This window comes from Syzygium oleosum, unplaced genomic scaffold, assembly GCF_021117445.2.
Source record: "Syzygium oleosum isolate NSW1041296 unplaced genomic scaffold, Sole_v2.1 Sole_v2.43, whole genome shotgun sequence".
Taxonomy (NCBI): domain Eukaryota; kingdom Viridiplantae; phylum Streptophyta; class Magnoliopsida; order Myrtales; family Myrtaceae; genus Syzygium; species Syzygium oleosum.
Window position 1 is genome coordinate 988,333 of NW_026607527.1, and position 18,361 is coordinate 1,006,693.

General features: G+C 39.9%; 3 protein-coding genes and 1 pseudogene across 5 annotated transcripts; all 4 read right to left on the reverse strand.

The window, feature by feature from the left end:
• Positions 1-19: 19 nt before the first annotated feature.
• Positions 20-3,010, reverse strand: LOC130136223 (acyl carrier protein 1, chloroplastic-like). Its single transcript, XM_056306391.1, has 4 exons — positions 2,802-3,010; positions 1,418-1,531; positions 899-1,021; positions 20-332 (listed from the first exon to the last, which is right to left on the reverse strand). Exons 1-4 carry the CDS (start codon positions 2,865-2,867, stop codon positions 204-206), a joined length of 432 nt encoding a protein of 143 aa, XP_056162366.1. The 5' UTR covers positions 2,868-3,010; the 3' UTR covers positions 20-203.
• A 4,401-nt stretch (positions 3,011-7,411) lies between these two features.
• LOC130136224 (sodium/hydrogen exchanger 1-like) lies at positions 7,412-9,281 on the reverse strand (annotated as a pseudogene).
• A 69-nt stretch (positions 9,282-9,350) lies between these two features.
• LOC130136225 (sodium/hydrogen exchanger 3-like) lies at positions 9,351-10,781 on the reverse strand. 3 transcript variants are annotated; one of them, XM_056306393.1, is made up of 5 exons: positions 10,363-10,781; positions 10,089-10,226; positions 9,938-10,000; positions 9,676-9,753; positions 9,351-9,591 (listed from the first exon to the last, which is right to left on the reverse strand). In XM_056306393.1, the coding sequence occupies exons 1-5, from the start codon at positions 10,639-10,641 to the stop codon at positions 9,559-9,561; spliced, it is 591 nt and encodes a 196-aa protein (XP_056162368.1). In that variant the 5' UTR covers positions 10,642-10,781; the 3' UTR covers positions 9,351-9,558. The 3 variants fall into 3 exon arrangements, with proteins under 3 accessions (XP_056162368.1, XP_056162367.1, XP_056162369.1); XM_056306392.1 differs by having other exon boundaries at positions 9,673-9,753; positions 10,363-10,770; XM_056306394.1 differs by lacking the exon at positions 9,676-9,753 and having other exon boundaries at positions 10,363-10,777.
• Positions 10,782-15,006: 4,225 nt separating this feature from the next.
• LOC115667932 (putative disease resistance protein RGA4) lies at positions 15,007-16,798 on the reverse strand. The gene is made up of 4 exons (XM_056306331.1): positions 16,508-16,798; positions 15,759-16,410; positions 15,303-15,530; positions 15,007-15,221 (listed from the first exon to the last, which is right to left on the reverse strand). The coding sequence occupies exons 1-4, from the start codon at positions 16,796-16,798 to the stop codon at positions 15,007-15,009; spliced, it is 1,386 nt and encodes a 461-aa protein (XP_056162306.1).
• Positions 16,799-18,361: the final 1,563 nt, after the last annotated feature.

The window sequence follows — 18,361 nt, forward strand, 5'->3', positions numbered from 1 at the left end:
GAAGGAAAAGACAACCCAATGCACAAGCAGCAGAGTTCCATTTCAGGCCAAAAATAATAACTTAGGATGAAAATCCCATGCAAAACTTGCAAATATATCTAGTAAGTAGATAGTCCTCAACATGGCAAAGCCACACAAGAGTCACCAACAACATCATCTTCATAAGAGTACTTGGTTCTTAGGGGAGTCTTTAAAGCTAATTCTTAAGCAGCATCTTTCCCAATGAGCTTCTCAATCATATCAGCAGCCTCTTGGACAGTGGTGATGCTCTGAGCACTCTCTTCCTCCACGCTGATCCCGAATTCCTCCTCAAGCCCCATCACAATCTCCACCTGAACCAAAAGAACTTGTGAGCCACGAAAAGCTATCATGATAGAGCCCACACATTACATATATACGCGTAAAGGACGGATTTTTCACCATAACTTTCTTCTCCGAGAGGAAATCTCATTGTAGAGTACTGTAGCATTTCGAGGTATGAAAACAACCTACGCTTGACAATGATCTTTTTAAGATTTGATTTTGACCCTTGAGTATGTAAGTTACGCTTCCTAATTAAGAACAGAACGAACTATTGGAGTTGTCCAAGAGACAATTATGGGCCGCAATCAACGCAATGCAACGATCAATTTTATAGCCATCCAATGCCACGGGTTTCTAGTCTCTCAATATTTAAGTGACCACTTCACTAATTGTCCAACAATGAGTAGACGTCTCTAAGGGGAGCGCAAGAAAGCTAATGTTAATGCCCGCATGATGCAAGCAATGAGCACGACGAGTGTCGGGATGAAACGGTGCCAATGGCATTGATGTTCACCAAAAAGGTTGAAGGGATCATGCTTAATTCTATTTCAGAATTAAAGCAAAGAAACCATGTTGGAAGTTAGTAGAGAGGTACCGTATCAAGAGAATCAGCTCCAAGTGCCGCAAACTTAGACTCTCCTGTAACCGCAGAGTCATCCGGCAGCGCCAACTGCTTCCTCACTATTGCACAGACCTTGTCCACTGTCTCGGGCTTGGCCTGACAATACATAGATATTTCGAAATCTCACTAACAGCAACATCAATGAACCGATTCGCATGAACACAGGATTGACAAGTAAAAGTTACTAGATTTCACAAATTTGGAACATAGCCAAAATTACACCAGTGACAAATTAGATATCTACAATCCTCCAAATTGCGGTGACAATGAATATCATTCTCTTTTACTAATAAAAGAGAGGAAAGAGATCATCTAAATCCATGATAAACCCAAAATCTTACATAAGGCTAGGAAATGATGACATACGTATTCCATTTATTTAGAGCATGTGAACAGTGAATTACGTATTCGATTTATTATCATGGCAAGTAGACTATATTGAACCCCCCAATAAAGGCACATGGAAAATGAACAGTAGAAGATGATGCATACCGCACAGAAAACCTGAAGGCGGGATGACCCTTGGCGTGAAACAAGAGACGGATAGCCTTTTGTACTGATGGGTATTGAGACTGATCTCAGACTTGAGATTCCGCTGTTTGATGGCTACAAAAAGCATCGGACAAGAAAAGTAAATTTATAGAAGATAAAGCCATACCTCTCACATGCATAGATTAATCCACGCTTAGCAAAAAAGAAAAAGAATAATCCACAAACAACAAGATAAGTCTAACATAGAGCCATAGATATAAGTCTTGCTGGCTCCAGTTAGCCACTAAAATCATCGGCAACCAAAAAAGAACAGGACACATATAGTACCAACAAGTAAGGACTAGCACTTCACCAAAATTTTGTCCTGAAGCATTTGTCTAAAGCATGAGCCCCCAGATTCGTCACAACAGTCAGCTAAAATGTGTTGAGGTTCATTAGACTCTATGTCATGTCAAGGATGGCACTTAAAACAAGAATCTGACCATGCTAACAAAAGCTATTTAATAGAAAATTTAAGATGGTATTGCCAATTGAAAGTTGCATTCCATGAACAAAACCATTTCTTTTTTAAGTGCCAATGCACACAGCAAATCATCAGCATCAGCTACATAAAACTCCTAGCCCATTTCACGATTGGAGAATTCACCTAGACTTACGTACAATTGTAGCTGTTGCTAGTAGACATTGGCACAAAAACGAAGATTTCGCTACCAAGGGCAGAGGATGAACAAGTCTCATGCAGCACAGGCTCCAAAGATGATAGATAGCTCAACGTGCCAAGCCAATCTTGGTCTCATGAAATTATTTATCCAATAGAATCTATCCTCTCTCATGTCATGTACCAAGAAATATCTCCGGACCATATGACTACTAATCTTCATCTACATGCCTAAAAATATTCTGGGTCATCCTAAAGTGCAACAAAACATAAACCACTAATCACGGCTAAAGTAAACAACAATTATCGTGAATATTTTATAAGCACTTCAAGAATAATCAGTAATCCCCCATGCAAACATTTCGATTCATAAGACAAACTCTTGATTTTTGGGTGAAATAGGAAATCTTTTTTGTTCCTTTATTAAAAGTCCAGCACATTTCCAGCCGCCAAAATCTCATATTAATAATTTCGAATCTTGATACAGCGTAACAAGCGGGCTCATCTACAACAATATCCACGGACAACGTAGATCAGAGACAGAGAACAAGAATCGCCACCCACTGAATCTAAGAAACAGCGACACAAATCGAAGATATCGATCTGAAACCAAGCTCATCCACACCAACAGATAAAAATCAAAGCTTTCGACACAAAGAGCAGCGAATCTCGCCACGAAACAACAGATCAACTGATACCCGGAAAAAAATAAGGACAAATTAATACCTGGGTCTGCTTCAAAGAGCACGACACGAGCTTCATGCGGAGGGAGGTTCCAGCAGCAGACGCCATCGATTCGAACCAAGAAACGACACGGAGGGAAAAAACAAGAATTGGAATCAAGAAACGATATACCCAGAGAGCGAGAGGAAGAGATCTGAGATTCCTGAAAGATGAATCGCGCTAAGGTATAGAGAGAGAGAGAGAGAGAGAGAGAGAGAGAGATGCAAAATGAGAGAGCTATATAAGGAAGAGGGTGTGTCGTGCTGGGTTGTCCCTTGTAGGGCAGCGTTCGTTCGTGCGTTGTTGAGAATCGTTGGCTACACACTGCAGACACTTGGCTTGTACCCTGTCTTCCTTGTTCGTATCGAATTGGGAGTGTTTGGATTCGGATTTTTCTGTGTCCCGGCTCCGGGTTTGAGTTATTCCGACACGGTTTGTGTTTACTGTTTGGTGCAGTGGGGAGGGAAGTTGGGAAAAAAGGGGGATTAAACCAAGATATCATAATTGATGGTGACGATGATGAAGGGAGTTCGATTTCTCACATTTTTAGAGCATTAGAGGTGGGGACGTTTAGTTTCAGATATGAGTTTCGACTCTTACGCTCTATAAAAAGGTAAAGCAAAAGTTTGAGAATAAATTGAGAGTCAGAATAAGATAGACAAAACGAAAAAGAAAAACAAGATATCATAATTATCACTGTGTATTTGTGTGTATTTGTCAATTGTCATTGCCCATGGGAATGAAATGCTGATTATAAGGGAAATTACAAAAGCAATCCCTGTGCTATTACTTATGTTCGATTAAAGCCCCTGTACTTTATTAAGTGATAGATTTGGCCCCAAAACTAAAATTTTGGGCACATTTCAGGACGTTTTGTGTTTTTGTACCTCTTGGGTGCTGAATTGGAATAGACAAATCGAGTATTGAGATTAAGGCCCAAACGGGATTGCTAGTGCTGGTCCTCGCTTTCCATTCCTTTTTATTAATAAAAGAAATCAATAGAAGAGGAAAAATTAAAAATGGTCCCAGTACTATTGCCCATACTTAATTTTGGTCCCTGTACTCCATGCTTAAATTGATTCGGTCCATAGACTAATGTTCAGTCTTAATTTTCGGCCAAATTTCGTATTTTTGTGTCGAAATGCAAACAAAAGATGTTGACTAAGTGCAAAAGGTCGGCATGTAGGGTAGTGCAGAAATTGGTGACCTAATAACAGTTATTTTTTAAGAATTTCGCACGTGAGGAACAAACTAAATTGTTACAACCCTAAACTTATGTTGTTATGTGCACGAAAGATAGTACATGGACAAAAATAAAATTCGCGTAATAGCATGAGGATGAATTTTGTAATTTCCCCTGAATATATTGATGAAAAGCTTAAACATTAATGACATCAAATTACTTTTCAATAGATTGTCTATATACCATGTATTTTTTGTTCCCACAGATGTTATCACTTTGTAATTCTCTACTAAACATTTTTCAAATAAACTAATGTCCTATTATATTCCCTTCTAACGTGGACTGGGTACTGGTTCAGATTGTTTTTTTTTTCCTTTTCCGCTATTCTTTTCGACATTTTGATATTGATTTCATAAGTCAAGTGATATTTGTAATAGATTTTATTTGCACGGTCACCCTTGGATAATTGACCTATGGGTAAATTCATTTCTCAATCACTGAAAAGCTTTAAGTGTACATGTTACTCCTCCAACAGCGACGCGTAATTTCTTGTACACCGTGAGTAGAGTCGATCGAAATCTTACTAATATTACTTACTTTTCAAACTTGCAAATCGAATGCAACTACTTTTGTTAACCCGATTTCTTGTGCATGATATGTTTATATTAGTATTTTCGAAAGTTATTGCTTAAGTGCTTAAATTGTAAATTTTCTTCTTAGTTTTTTATGATGGGATCACGTGTAATAGGTATTCTTTTGTATTAATGTATCTAATTAGGACAATTACAGAATACTATATTCTATCAATTTATGAGCTTTATATTTCGGTGACAAGGTTAATTATGTTGTCGTCATTATCTTTAACTTTTTTTAATCTTTTTCCTTATTTTTGTCTTGCGTTTTGGCCCATTTATGATGGTCAAAATTCACGTATGACATCTAAAAAAAGCTTGCCAATTGTCATTACATAATGGAAAAATGCATATGTTCTCAAATTATTCTTCTCTGTTAAGTATCTTTCAAATGAACTGATGTCCTTGTTTTGGGGTATGAAGAAGGCTAGCGACCCTCCTTCTTTGTCCCTTTTATCATCAACTGGTATATTTTCTCGGTGCTTTACTTTTCCATTATTCATTCTGACATATTAATATTGCTTTCAGAAGCCAAATAATATTTATAAGAGGTTTTATTTGCATGATCACCCTTAGATAATTGACACGTAGAAAAATTCAATTATGTAATTCGTAAATAGCTCGAAGCACACGTGGTACTCGCCCAACAATGACAGGTAACTTTTTTCACACCATAAGTGTATCAATCTTTTCAGATTTTTGTTTTTAAATTTCCAAGTCTCAGATGTTGTAGATCTACTTCTATGCTTTTTCATGATTGAATAATTACCAATGATAACAATGGGGATCACATGTAATAGAACTTTATTTATAGAAATTTAATTTGTTATTAATGTATCTAAATCAGGACAATTAAATAAAACTATATTCTATCACATTAAGATTTTTATCTTTTTGGGCCAAAATCAATCATTCTGTTTTTGTGTTAAATTGTCTTTTGACTTTTATTCTTATTTGTCTTGAGCATTGGCTCTTTTATGACGGTCAAATTCACATGCGGCATCTGAATAGATTGCCAAATATCATTTACATATTGGAAAAAAAAGCTCAAGCTTTCACATTACCAGGAAACTATCGTGTGATATTCACGCAACACAGTAAAAAGCATTGGAAAGCATTTCTCATGGCGTTTATGACACTATTAATTTGATCTCTGGTGATTCTTTCGGTGGCGATGAAAAGGGAAAAGAGAGGAGGATATGCTCCCTAAGCATGTTTGGTAACCGAGGTGGAAGCCATTTGAATGAGTAGAAAGCTCCATGGTCTTTCTGGACACTGTAGATGGAAATGGGGTCGAATGGATTTGGAAACTGGGCCTATTCTCCTTGAAATGATCAATTTTGGCTCGGGTCCTAATTTTGACTCCAACCTTTTTTTTCGTTTGTATCCACTTTAAGTCGCCACTTAAAGTTGGCCCCTACTAAGTTTCTATGTAATAATATTGTCAAAGTTCCAATGTGTCATCCCACGTGTATCACATCAGATAATAAAAAAGAAAAAAAGAAAACTGTGTGTGAGAGAGAGAGAGAGGAGTCCAATACGACCACCATAATGGGAGCTCAAACCCTAAACTTGCCGCAGCCATGGTTGCTCAAGTTCATACTCATGGACGCTACGGTCACTTGAGCTCGTGGTCATGGCCGTGAGATCTTTTTGAGTTGCGAACCTCGAGGCCGCATGGTCACGAGAGCTTGGGCTTGCGGTGGCTATGACCAGTTGAGTTTCGAACCATAAAGTTAAAATAGTCATGGTCGCCGCGACCTAAAATCAAGCATCCATTGCCGCTACAAGCTCTAAGCTTGAGCTTGAGCGACCATAACCTAGAGCTCAAATTCCTACCTCCTCACTACCACCAATTTGAGCGGTTATGGCCGCGGGCTCAAATCAAGCAACCATGGTTGCCGCGAGCTCAAGGTTACAATTACATCTCTACCCTATATGGATTAATTACTGTATCCTTATTTCATAGCTAGTGGCCTCAAGCCAAAAAAAAAAAAATACCAAAGAAAGTATGAAAATAAAATAATGCATCCTTAACTTGCGGAGCATACAAGAAGTTGCATTGTTCTTTCATGTCCTTGACTATAACTTTTTTTTTTGTCTGTCCTACTCTAACTCTCGAACTTTTACCCTGCCTTTTTGCCCTTCCTACTTGAAAAGGAGAGGTGGGGAGTTCGATTCTCCATCTTCTCACGGGATTAGGAGTGAGAATGTTTAGTTTCAAATTGTGGATCCCGATAACTTGAGATGCCTCAATTCTGCTTAAAACAAGGTTAAGTCTAGCCGTATCCCTTCTTTTTTTTTTGGTAAGTATCCGTATCCCTTCTTTAGTCTCTCTCTTAGACTATAATCGAGAGAAGTCTAAATGTGACTTCATAAATGTGAACTTGGCGAGTTTGGAAAAGGAGTTAAATCAAAAGCCCAACTTTCATTTGTTGGCTAAGCCTCATAAATGTCGATGGCTTGCCATTTTGTGCTGAAAGGAATGGCTGTAGTTAGGTTACCAGGAACTATGTGACTTGTGGAACGAGAGTTCCATTGAAAATCTGGACAAAATTTGCCATCCTTCACTCCCTAACTACTATCTAGAATAGCGATATGCCCTGCATCGATGGAAAATCGACTTCATGGCTTGGTGCGCATTTAAATCGATGTCTAAACGCGACGCCGGGCCGGTGGATGGATATGCACATAAACACTGACAGCTTTAAAAGCTCATAGTGTTGGAAAGGAAATCAGAAGCAGCCGATGAAGCGATGAATTTCAGACATTCTGATATCAACAAGTGAGGGGGAGACTACAAAAGCCATTCACTCTCTTAATACAAGTCCAAGACCAAAGAAACAAACAACAAAAAAGAAAAACAAGGAGAAGAAATTGGATCTCTCTGTCACAAAAATGCAAAGTAGCTGCGTCGAATGAAATGCTGCTGCTCTCTGTATACGCCATCAATTTCGTCAAGGTCGTCGAAACTTCACCCTCAAAGAACCCTGTGTATCAATGTGTCCTATTTACAAACTACCTAACAAAATCATTAGTTCTTGATATCGTCCTCGGCTTTCTTTAGAGCCACTGGTGATCGTCTTGATCGGTAGGCGAGCATGGAATATAAGGCATGAAACTTTGCCTTCCAAACACGAACCTCGTGAAGGCATCCTCGAATTTTCGCCAGTAATGGTGCACTGTGTGAGAAGGCGTGCTCGGGAGCTTGCGCAAACGGCTCGGTCGGAGTATGCTGTTGCCGTTCTGGTGAGGCTCTGAGTTGCACTGCTGAGCAGTGGCTGATTGAAGGATTTGGGAATCGATGGCTTGGAATATGTCGTGCTGGCAAAGTATTTGGCCGAATGAAGCAAGATTCTTGTTAGAGGCTTCGTCAACAGTCCAAACACCTTTGTTGATGAATGGATATCTTGAGGCACAAGCTCCATGTTATGCCATCAATTAGACTCAGCATATGAAATGCCGTCTTACCACAGTGCGGAACAGAACGACGGTGATGGTACTCATGATCATAAAGGCATTGCTCCGCAATTTCACACTGGACCGAGTAAACTGGACACACAGAAAATGAACTGCAGAGCAAGCATATGCGTCAAATTAAGACAAAGAAACATAGTAAAACCTCTTAAAATAGGCATCTCTGGCGACCACATTCATTGTATTGCTAGTAATAGAAAGAATCTCATGGTATTGCGTATGGTAAGTCTCCTGGAAAGAGCATTATCCGATCATCTTACCTGGTTCTAGGTGAGTGCCATGGAGACAGCGCCACGCATAAGCCCTGCCCACCAATATGTGACCTGACCATATCAGAGTTTAGTTTGGAAACTCGATCATGCCGACTACCTCATACGCAGGAAAATCCACAAGAAAATTCTAATCTCTAACTTGCTGCTTTAAATGGATCTTTTCGTACCTAGACTTCCTAGCCAAGTTGGACAAGAGCGACGGGGGAAAACGAAGGCAGCTCTTCCAATCGAAACAGAGTCCCAACAACATCGAGCTGACCTTGATCGATTTTTCCAGTACTGAGAATGAACAAAGAAGAAACACGAAACATCAGGAAGACGGAAATTCGATTCCCGTCATTCAACCTCGCCTCGCAAATGTAGAATGTAGCAGAGACTCGTCATTACCTATTGCTGACAACTCCCCACTTCTCGATACGCTTCCATTCCAACGTAAAGGAAGATGAAGATCTCGGCGACAGAAGACAAAGTGGCAAAAACATGCCTGCAACCAATGGCAAAAAGATGTGAACATTAGCTGACACGAGAATTACAGGAATCATGTCCAAGGAAAAGACCGAAAGTAGGAGGATTCTACATACTTAGCGGACCAAGTCAATTGTCGTTTGCTAAAAATTAGTACAAGGACCAATTGTATTTTTTAAAATTGGGGGAAAGACAAGAAAAACGTTCGCAAATAATTGGAAGAATGAACTGCGGCAGTTAGCAAATGAAAGTGAAAGAATAAAAGAAGGCGTGCTATTTACAAACCACCTAACAAATTGCCGCTACTGTCCGTATACGCCATCAGTCTTGTCAAAGTCGTGGAAGCTTCACACTTGGATAAACCAGTGTATCTGTGTCCTATTTACAAACCATCAAACAAAATCGTCAGTTCTTGATCTCATCCTAGGCTTTCGTAGGAGCCACTGATGATCGTCTTGATCAGTGGGCAAGCATGGAAGGGTAGGCATGAAACCTCGCCTGCCAAACACGGGCCTCATGAAGGCATCATCAAATTTTCGCCAGTAATGGTGCACTGCGTGAGAATGCGTGCTCAGGAGCTTGCACAAACTGGTCAGTCGGAGTATGCTTTTGCCGTTCTGGTGAGACTCCAAGTTGAGTCCGTTACTGAGCAGTGGCTGAGTGAAGGATTTTGGACTTGATGGCTTGGAAGGTTTCGTGCTGGCAAAGTATTTGGTCGTGGGAAGCAAGATTTACACTAGAGGCTTAGTCAACGGCCCCAACACCTGTATCGAAGAATGATACCTTGAGGAATAAGGTACATGTTATGCCACCAATTAGACTCGGCATATGAAACGCCATCTTACCACAGGGCTAAACAGAATGACCGTGATGGTTCTTGCGATCATAAACACATTGCCTTTCAATTTCGTGTCGGACTGAGTAAACTGTGCGCACAGAAAATGAACTTCAGAGCATTATATGTGTCAGATTAAGGCGAGGAAACATAGTAAAACCTCTTAAAAAAGGCTTCTCTGGCGACCACATTCATCGTATTGCTAGGAATAGAAAGAATCTTATGGAATTCCTTGTGGAAAGTCTCCCGGAATGTGCATTATCCGATCATCTTACCTGGTGATAAGCGAGTGCCATGGAGACAGCGCCATGCATAAGCTCGGCCCACCAAATTGTGACCTGAACATATCAGAGTTAAATTAGGAAAATCCATCATGCTGATTACCTCATACGCAGAAAATTCAACTAGAAAATTATAATCTCCAACCTGCTGCTCCAAATCAATCTTTTCGTACTTAGACTTCCTAACCAAGTTGGATAAGAATAATAGGGGAAAAACGAAGGTGGCTCTTCCAATCAGAACGAAGCCCAACAATGTCGAGCTGACCTTGATCGATTTCCAGGACTGAAAATGAACGAAAAAGAATGACGAAACATCAGGGAAATAGAAATTTGATTTCTGTATTCAATATGCAGTTGATGAAAAAATATTGATTCTATGTGAACACATTGCGATAAAGTTATTTCTACGAGAAGCAAACCAGAAGCCCTTCTCCAAAGAAACATTTAATCACTTCATCTGTGAGACTTTTCCATGTCAACTTCCAGATCATTGAACTGTGCAGGTTTTGTACTCCTTGTGAAATCAAATAAGTAGAGTTCACACTATATCTACAGCATGAGTCACGAGCCAGATTTAATGAGCTCGGAGTTGGATGAGAAGTATGAATTTTCTTTGTTTTTCTTGCACTTTTGGGAATAAAGCGAGCACTTTGTTTAGGGACATCCCATTGAGGGCTATCCTGAAGGAACAGCCACATCGATGTCAATGTTTCCACGCCCTGTAAGTACCTGCATCCAGCGATGTGTCCAAACCTTTATCTGTCCATGTCCCCCAATTGAATCAAGTATCGAAACATAATTCGAAAGTAATTACTTATGTAAATACTGGGAAGAAATGGTCCACATACCTACAAAAAGAAAAGTGGAGAATTTCTAGTCATAAGTGGCGTTCATAGTATTCGAGCTTGTGAGTTATGTGTGGCATACGCTTAATCTTGTACCAGTCCTCGCCTGCATCTTCTTTGCACCGCTCCTCCAATTCTGGGCAACCTGCTATTTTTCGGTGACTAAGGGATGCAAGCCCTTGCACTCCTTCAGGTAATGATGTCAGCGAGGGGCACCGGAAGATTTCAAGCTTTTGAAGTGACTGAAGGACCTTGATCTCCTCTGGTAAAGCCTTCAGATTTAAGCACTTTTTAATAGAAAGATGTTCGAGATTGCTGGCCTGTAGAAGCCACTGTGGGAGAGATGCTAGTTTGCGAACACCATGGATGTCCACGGACCGGAGACTCTTAAGTCCTTGCAAATCTAAGATGTTGTCGCTTTCATCTTTGGATAAATCGAGCTCCTCACAGTTGGAAAAAGAGAGATGCACAAGGTTCGACAAATGTTGCATGCCGTGTGAGAAGGAAGTTAACCGAGGACATTCACTGATGCCAAGACATTCAAGCGAAGTGAGACTTTGCAAACACTCCTCGGCAAAACAATCTAGAAACTCCATCTGCGAGATATCCGTACTCTTCAACTTATTATGGCCAAATATCTGATTTATCAACTTTTGGTTGACCTTCTTCAGAATCAAATCCTCAAGATATGGAGTTGGTGGCATGTCTTTCAAGTTTTCACAGTGACGGATCTCTAATCTCAATAGATTCGGAAATGATGCTGTTGAAGTGGAGGAATAGTCTAACTCAATGGATTCCAATTCAAAAGTGGAGGAATGGTCTGACTCGATGTATTCCAATTCAGGGAGCCTCCAAATCGCTAAAGACTTGAGGTTAGGTAGTCGACCCAATTGAGGGAGATGTTTACATCTTCCGCATCTCCGGAAGTGTACCTCAACTAAATTTTGCAAGGAGACGCTATCCATCATCCACTTTGGAAAGCTCTTACCTTCATATCTGTCGATTGTCAACTTCTACAGACTTGAGTACGGCCTCAGTACATCTAATATATCTTCATCTGTATTGCCAATTACTGCATCATCAGTATCGAGATAGCCCCATTTTTTTTTTGGTAAGGATGAGATAGCCCCATTTAAGTATCAAAGATTCCAGAGAATGCTTTTCTATCAAGTTTGCCGCCCTGGATTCTACTAATGCATGTCTTGAGTGTCCCAAATTTTCAATGCTAAGGCTTCCACGGATGCTTTTAAGCCCATTTAGCTCCCTAAGTCCACAATAATTCTTAGCAAGAGCTTCACCTTTGGGCAAAATTAAGCGTGTTAGTCTATGCAGAGAACTCAATTTCCCTAGTCCATGTGGCACATAACTAAGACTGTAACAATAATCTATGTTTAGATTTCGAAGGCTGACCAACTTCCTTATCCCCCTTGGCAATTCTTCAAGGGTAGAACAACCTTGGAGATTAAGTGTTTGCAAATTTTGCAATCTTGTAATGGAGTTAGGAAGCCTTTTGAATGCATCATTGTGAGAGAAATTGAGATACGTGAGATGCTTTGTTGACACCTAAATTTTGGAGACCCAGTTAGTCGTTCATTGCATAAAAAATTAGGAATCGATCCTAGTCCCTAGACAAAAAATTAATTAAATCGCATATAGATTAGGAGCATTTGAATTAGTATTTAGGTCTATATAACTGCATTTGCATTGGACTGGCGGCGGATGGACTCAAGTGAACAGCTCTGAACTTAATAAAATTGGACTAAGCCTGCATTTAAGAAAATTCTTGGCCAAGCCTATGAACATTATAAGAGCTAAAATTTTTATTGGAAAATGTCGAGTTGGAAAATATTGATTTGTTAATCTTGACATTATCAAGATTCAAATTGAATGAATTGATATTATCACAGAGATATTGCAATATTTCCTTTGAATCAAAATAGGAAATAATTGCAAGCAAAAAAAAACCCTACACTTTACCTATAAATACATTCGTTAAGGGTTCACAAGGAGGAGGCCACACCACTTACATACACGGCCACAGTAGAGAGTTTGGCACATGGAGAAGAAGATATCGTGAGGGGCTTCACGATTCAGAGAGACAGTGCCACGTTCAGGGAAAGCACGACAAAAAATATGATGCAGAGATTGAGAGGAGGGATCGAAATAGAGAAGAGGAGTCTTGGCCCCTCCCTTAGCTGAGCCTCACGACCAAGCAGACCCTCCACACCGGCGTGCCTTTTCACCGTCGCCAACAACCTTCACGGTCACTGCACCCCTGGCCGAGAACGAAGCAGCCAGGTCGCGAAGCATCTCACGCCCGACACTCCTGCTACACCAACGACGAGTTGCTGCCGTCGAGAACCTCACTACCGCAAGCTCTTCCTTGGCAAAAGATCAACATCAGCCTCTTCCCCACTGCTGCTAGTGGCGAAGCCGAGCTTCACCGAACCAATCGCTGGGACAATCCCAATAGCACGAAGTTGTGCCGGAGATCTTTGGGTGTCGTGTCCGTTGGAGGGTTGTTACTAAAATAGAAAAACGAAAGAAATTTCCGTTGTGTGCAGGTGTGATTCGTGAGTGAAGTGGCGAGAAGGTTCTAAAGGGGTGCACTTTGAATCATTCACAAACGAGGAGAACGCGAGGGCAAAAGCGTTCATCGTGGTCCAAGATCGACAATCATTGCCGTGAATCCTCTTCGAGCACGAGTGTCCAATAGTTGCTGCGAGTCCTCCACTGCGCCCCCGGTTGACCAGAACACCACCTTGAGCCGCCGTCGGTCACTCGCCATTGGCCATTCCGCGATCTTGATCCGCCGGTGATTCAAATTTGGAAACTAATCCGCAAATTAGGTAAAAATCTCTATCCGGTATATTTTCAAAATATTTAAATTCTTAGTTTGAATATTCCGTGAATCTTGCGTGATTGATTAGATATCTTAGGATAATATTTGCGATATCCGCAATATTCTAAGATACCCTAAATTAGGAATTTTTTCTAATTTGGCAATGTATTTGGGCGACTATCTGACCTTATCCCTAAGGTACAATACGTGGCGATACGGAAAATCATTATCTTATCCATAATCACTTGGATACGATCATAGATTTTATTCGCTTTCCAAATTCGAATAATCAGTTTTCCATCGATATCTATAACCTTATAGATATAACTGTTAATTTGATTTCTTTTCCTAATTCAAATTTGATAAGAAGAATCTTGCGGATTGCGTGGATTGTTTGAATGTGGTTGTTATCTTTGTTTGATTGTTTTTTTTAAATAAAGAAAATCCAAAAATATGTTAGTTAGGATTTAAATTAGAAGTTTTGCGTGTTTAGGGAACCCTAAATGTATCTAGAAGATAGGATAATTATTTAATTTAAATTAGGACTTGAGATAATTTATTTCGTAGTTTAAATTAGGTGTTATTCTAATCCTAATAGATTATTTAGGTTATTTTTAGATTCCGAATTTCCATGAAAATCCCAAAAAAAATGAGTCACTTTAGGATAGATTAAGATAGATTGCATGTTAATTTAGACATTTTTTTTATTTCGAATTTCATTGGAAAAATACTAAAAATAAATCATTTGTCTGTCATTAGAATTAGGTCACGTCATCGCATGACATATAGTTCGCATGTTAGGTTGCATTAATCGCATGTCATTTTTTGCACGTCATTGCATATATGTTAGTTTGCATTTTAATAAAGCTCAAACCCTAAAGAACATCTTGAATGCCTTGCTTTGTTAATTAGAAATCATATTAGTATTGTCTGTGTGATTTTCTATTAACAATGCAGATGCTTGCATTGCTCTAAGGTACGTCATTCTCCTAATCTTGCAATTTATTTATTGCTTTCTTGGGTGTTAAATTGGTGATTTGCGCACCTGCATGAACTCCTCACATGTTAGTAATTAGGTAATAAAATGGATTCAGACTGTCTGTATAAATATTTTTGAAAAGAAAAGGTGCCGAAGGGCGTTAGATTAGATCTAGCGTAACCAAGTCCCCAAGCTTAGAATCTCTGGTTCGTATGAATAAAACATATCTCCCTATGTTTTATTTAGGTTTCTAATCGATCTACCACAAATAGATTAGTGGCGACTCCAAGCATGAAAACTTTTGCATGTTAAAAACTTAAACCCTAAGTTGCGAATTGGTAGGGCTTGGGAGGGCCCGAGTTAAGTCGAGACTTAATAATCCATTAGCCTGAGAAATTTAGGTCGCGACATGCTTCAACCTACCAATGGACCTTGGCACCTTCTTGACAATTAGGGCATCCATATCCAAGATGCGCAGCCTCTTGAAACTTTGAATGAGCTGGCGTAGATCTACTTCAGTTGTTGGATCTCTTTGTTCCATTTCGTGAGATGTAGGCACAGAAAGAAACGTTCTCAGTGAACTTGCTTTCAAGTGTGAGATTCGAGGGTCACCTATCAAATTGGAAATTAAACCATGAGATATATGATGAATTCTTTTATTTATAAATTTAGGTTCAACCCAAGCCACCCAACACTCGGACCTTGCAACTGAGCAGGCTAGATCATGCATCAAAGAAGGCATCTTGCAAGTATCCTTGTTCGTGAATGAATCTGTTTGTAAATCTTGGAAGAAGTTACTCCAAAGTAGATCTATGAAATATCCATGAAAAATGTCTTCTAGATCCTGACTTCTCTTTGATGGCTCAAAAAATCCTTCTGCCATCCACAGATTGACCAAAGTCTGCTTCTTGATCTCATAATCTTTTGGAAACAATGAACAAAATGCAAAACAATGTTTCAAATGTGAAGGAAGATGATCATAACTTAGCTGAAGAACAGACATTATGTTTTCTTCCCTTTGAGACACATCTGGGAGCTCATATTGTTAGAATAGTAACCATTCGAGTTTAGTTTTCTTAAAGAAGAGTAAACCCCCAACAGTTCGAATAACCAATGGAATCCCAGAGCACTTTCTAACTATCTCTTTACCAATAGCTAGCATGTCAAGATCTTGTATCTCCTCAATTTTTTGATAAGCCATTTGCATTAATAAATCAAGAGACGCACTTTCAGATAAGCCCTTGAGAAAATGAGGCGGCGTAGTGCCGGTGATCTCCGCAACCAAACGAAGGCGTGTAGTTATAAGGATCTTGCTTCCTCTAGCACCTCTCGACAATAAAGTTTTCAAGAGCAGCCATGTTTCCCGATTTTTATTCCACAAATCATCTAAAACTAATAGGTGTCTCTTTCCATCAATCTCTTCCTTTAGCTCACTTTGCAACTGTTCCATCGCAACCTCAGTTGGTTCTTTCTTCTTTGCACAAACTATCATATTTTTCACTATTTTTTTCATGTCAAAGTCATCAGAGACACTAACCCACATTTTCAAGTTAAACTGTTTACTAACCATCTCATCATTATACACACATTGAGCAAGAGCTGTTTTTCCAATCCCCCCAAAACCAACTATTGGAAGAATGGAAACGTTCTCTTGCACATCTGAATCCAGTAAAAATTCCATGACCGCCTTCTTATCTTCATCTCTCCCTCTAATTTCTCCCTCACGTATAAACGAATGCGTCTCTTCTCTTTTCCTCGGCTCTCCCTTGGGGTACTCGTCAAAGTGGAACCCCTTATCAGCCTTAAATGGCATCTATTCTCTCCCTCACTGCTCTTAGTTTGCAACTCATCTTCATTTTAAAACCAAGCTAGTTTGAACTTGAGAAAAATGTCCTTACCTCCTTCATCATTTTACTATGGCCCCTCAGTTCTCGTCGCATAGCTTCTATATTAAATTCTTCAAGCACATCATGTGCATCGTAGAAAGCTTCTATCAGTTGATCAACCCGAACTTGCATCTGGTGGTATTGCTCTTCTGCAGCGTCCAACATAGCCAAAAGAGTGGAGACTGTGTCCCTGAGTGCCTCGTGTTCATGCTTGATGCCACATAACTTTCCAACCTTTTCTACTGCTTCAGGAACCAGATTAGCAATAATCTTTCCAGCTATACCGATAACAGCTTTTGCCATTTTTGTTCTCTGTCTCACTGTGGATCAAAAGATATTAGTCTAGTCGGTCCAAAGCTAGAGACTTCTCACAACATGGATAACAAGTAAACATTGATGCTCACCTGAGGCTGGCAAATCCAAAGCCCGATGAATCTAATTATCAACATCAATGATCGACTGGAGCTATTGAAGATTGGAATTCTGATCATCCACGCAAGCCTAAATCAATAATCCATACTGGGACCCACCGAGGTCGTATCCGATGCCCGCAAGAACACTTCTTTTTTCGAAGGCTTTTTTTTTTTTGGTGTGAATGTAAGTATTATAAACCGGATGAAGTACAGCAGCTTAGGGGCATCTCCCAGCATTACAAAAAGTGCTAATAATTCAAAAAGATGGAGGTAGGAAGTTTCCATATAGTAGCTAATACAACATTTGTTTGGGAAAGTTTAATTTTTTGGTAGAGCGAAGCTCTACCTCTGGCATTTTTATGAACCTTAGCCAAAAGAATATGAAAGTCAGTTGACTTGTTTTGAAATCATCTGCTATTGCGCTTCATCCAAATGCAATATATGGTTGCTAGAAAGGACAACTTGAGGAGTCTTGCGGCCAAGTCTTTGCCAAGTCTTTGCCTTTTATTGCCCTAATCATCCATTGAAGTTCTTCATTCCATCCTTCTAAAAGGCGCCTGATCCCATGTTGTGCTAGGATACAACGCCATATGTTGTTTGTCCATTCACACTCGAAGAATAAATGTGTTCTGTCTTCAATACCAGCCCTACAGAAATTACACTGAATATCAACTGAAGGTATCCATTATGCGACGATTCTTGCTGTAGGTAGTCTATCTCTGCAAACTAGTCAACCAATAAAATTGTGTTTGCTAATGCCGCTGGTCCAAATTAGGTTATACCACTCCACGGCTGGTCTCACATGTCTGAGTTCATCATATATATCTTGGCAACAGTATTTTGGGCTTGGTATAATCGATGTTAGAACGGGTTGCAGTTTGAGGAGACATCTCCAGCTCTAAGCCATATTGCCCTTGATGTCGAGCTGCATAATTGGGGTGCCTCTGCATTTGGTGTTGTGAACCCAAGTACTCCAAAGGGAAGAGGATGGAAGATTGATAAGATTCCACAGCATGCGACCTAGCAATACTTTGTTCCATAAGTTCAAATTAGGCAATCCTAAACCTCCTTCCCTTTTAGGTGAGCATACTACTTGCCATGCAACCTTGTACGAGCCATGATTTGCTGAATTACCAGCCCATAAGAATTGTCTAATCCTCTTCTCAACCTCGTATATAGTGTGCTTTGGAAGTAGGAACATGTCACGCCCCGCACCCTACGAGCGCGCGATCATCCCGCGATGGTCGATCATTGAATGCGACGTCCCAGACACGTCGCCGACCCAACTCAAACATCAGAGATAAAGGCAAGCGGAAGCGAATTTAAAACAACCCAGACAATAAAATATGACAAAGGGATAGCACAAAATAATAATTCCAAATACACAACATCAAAAGGGAATAGTGGTGGGGTATCCTACTTCGCTATACAAAAGAGGGGCACACAAAAAAAA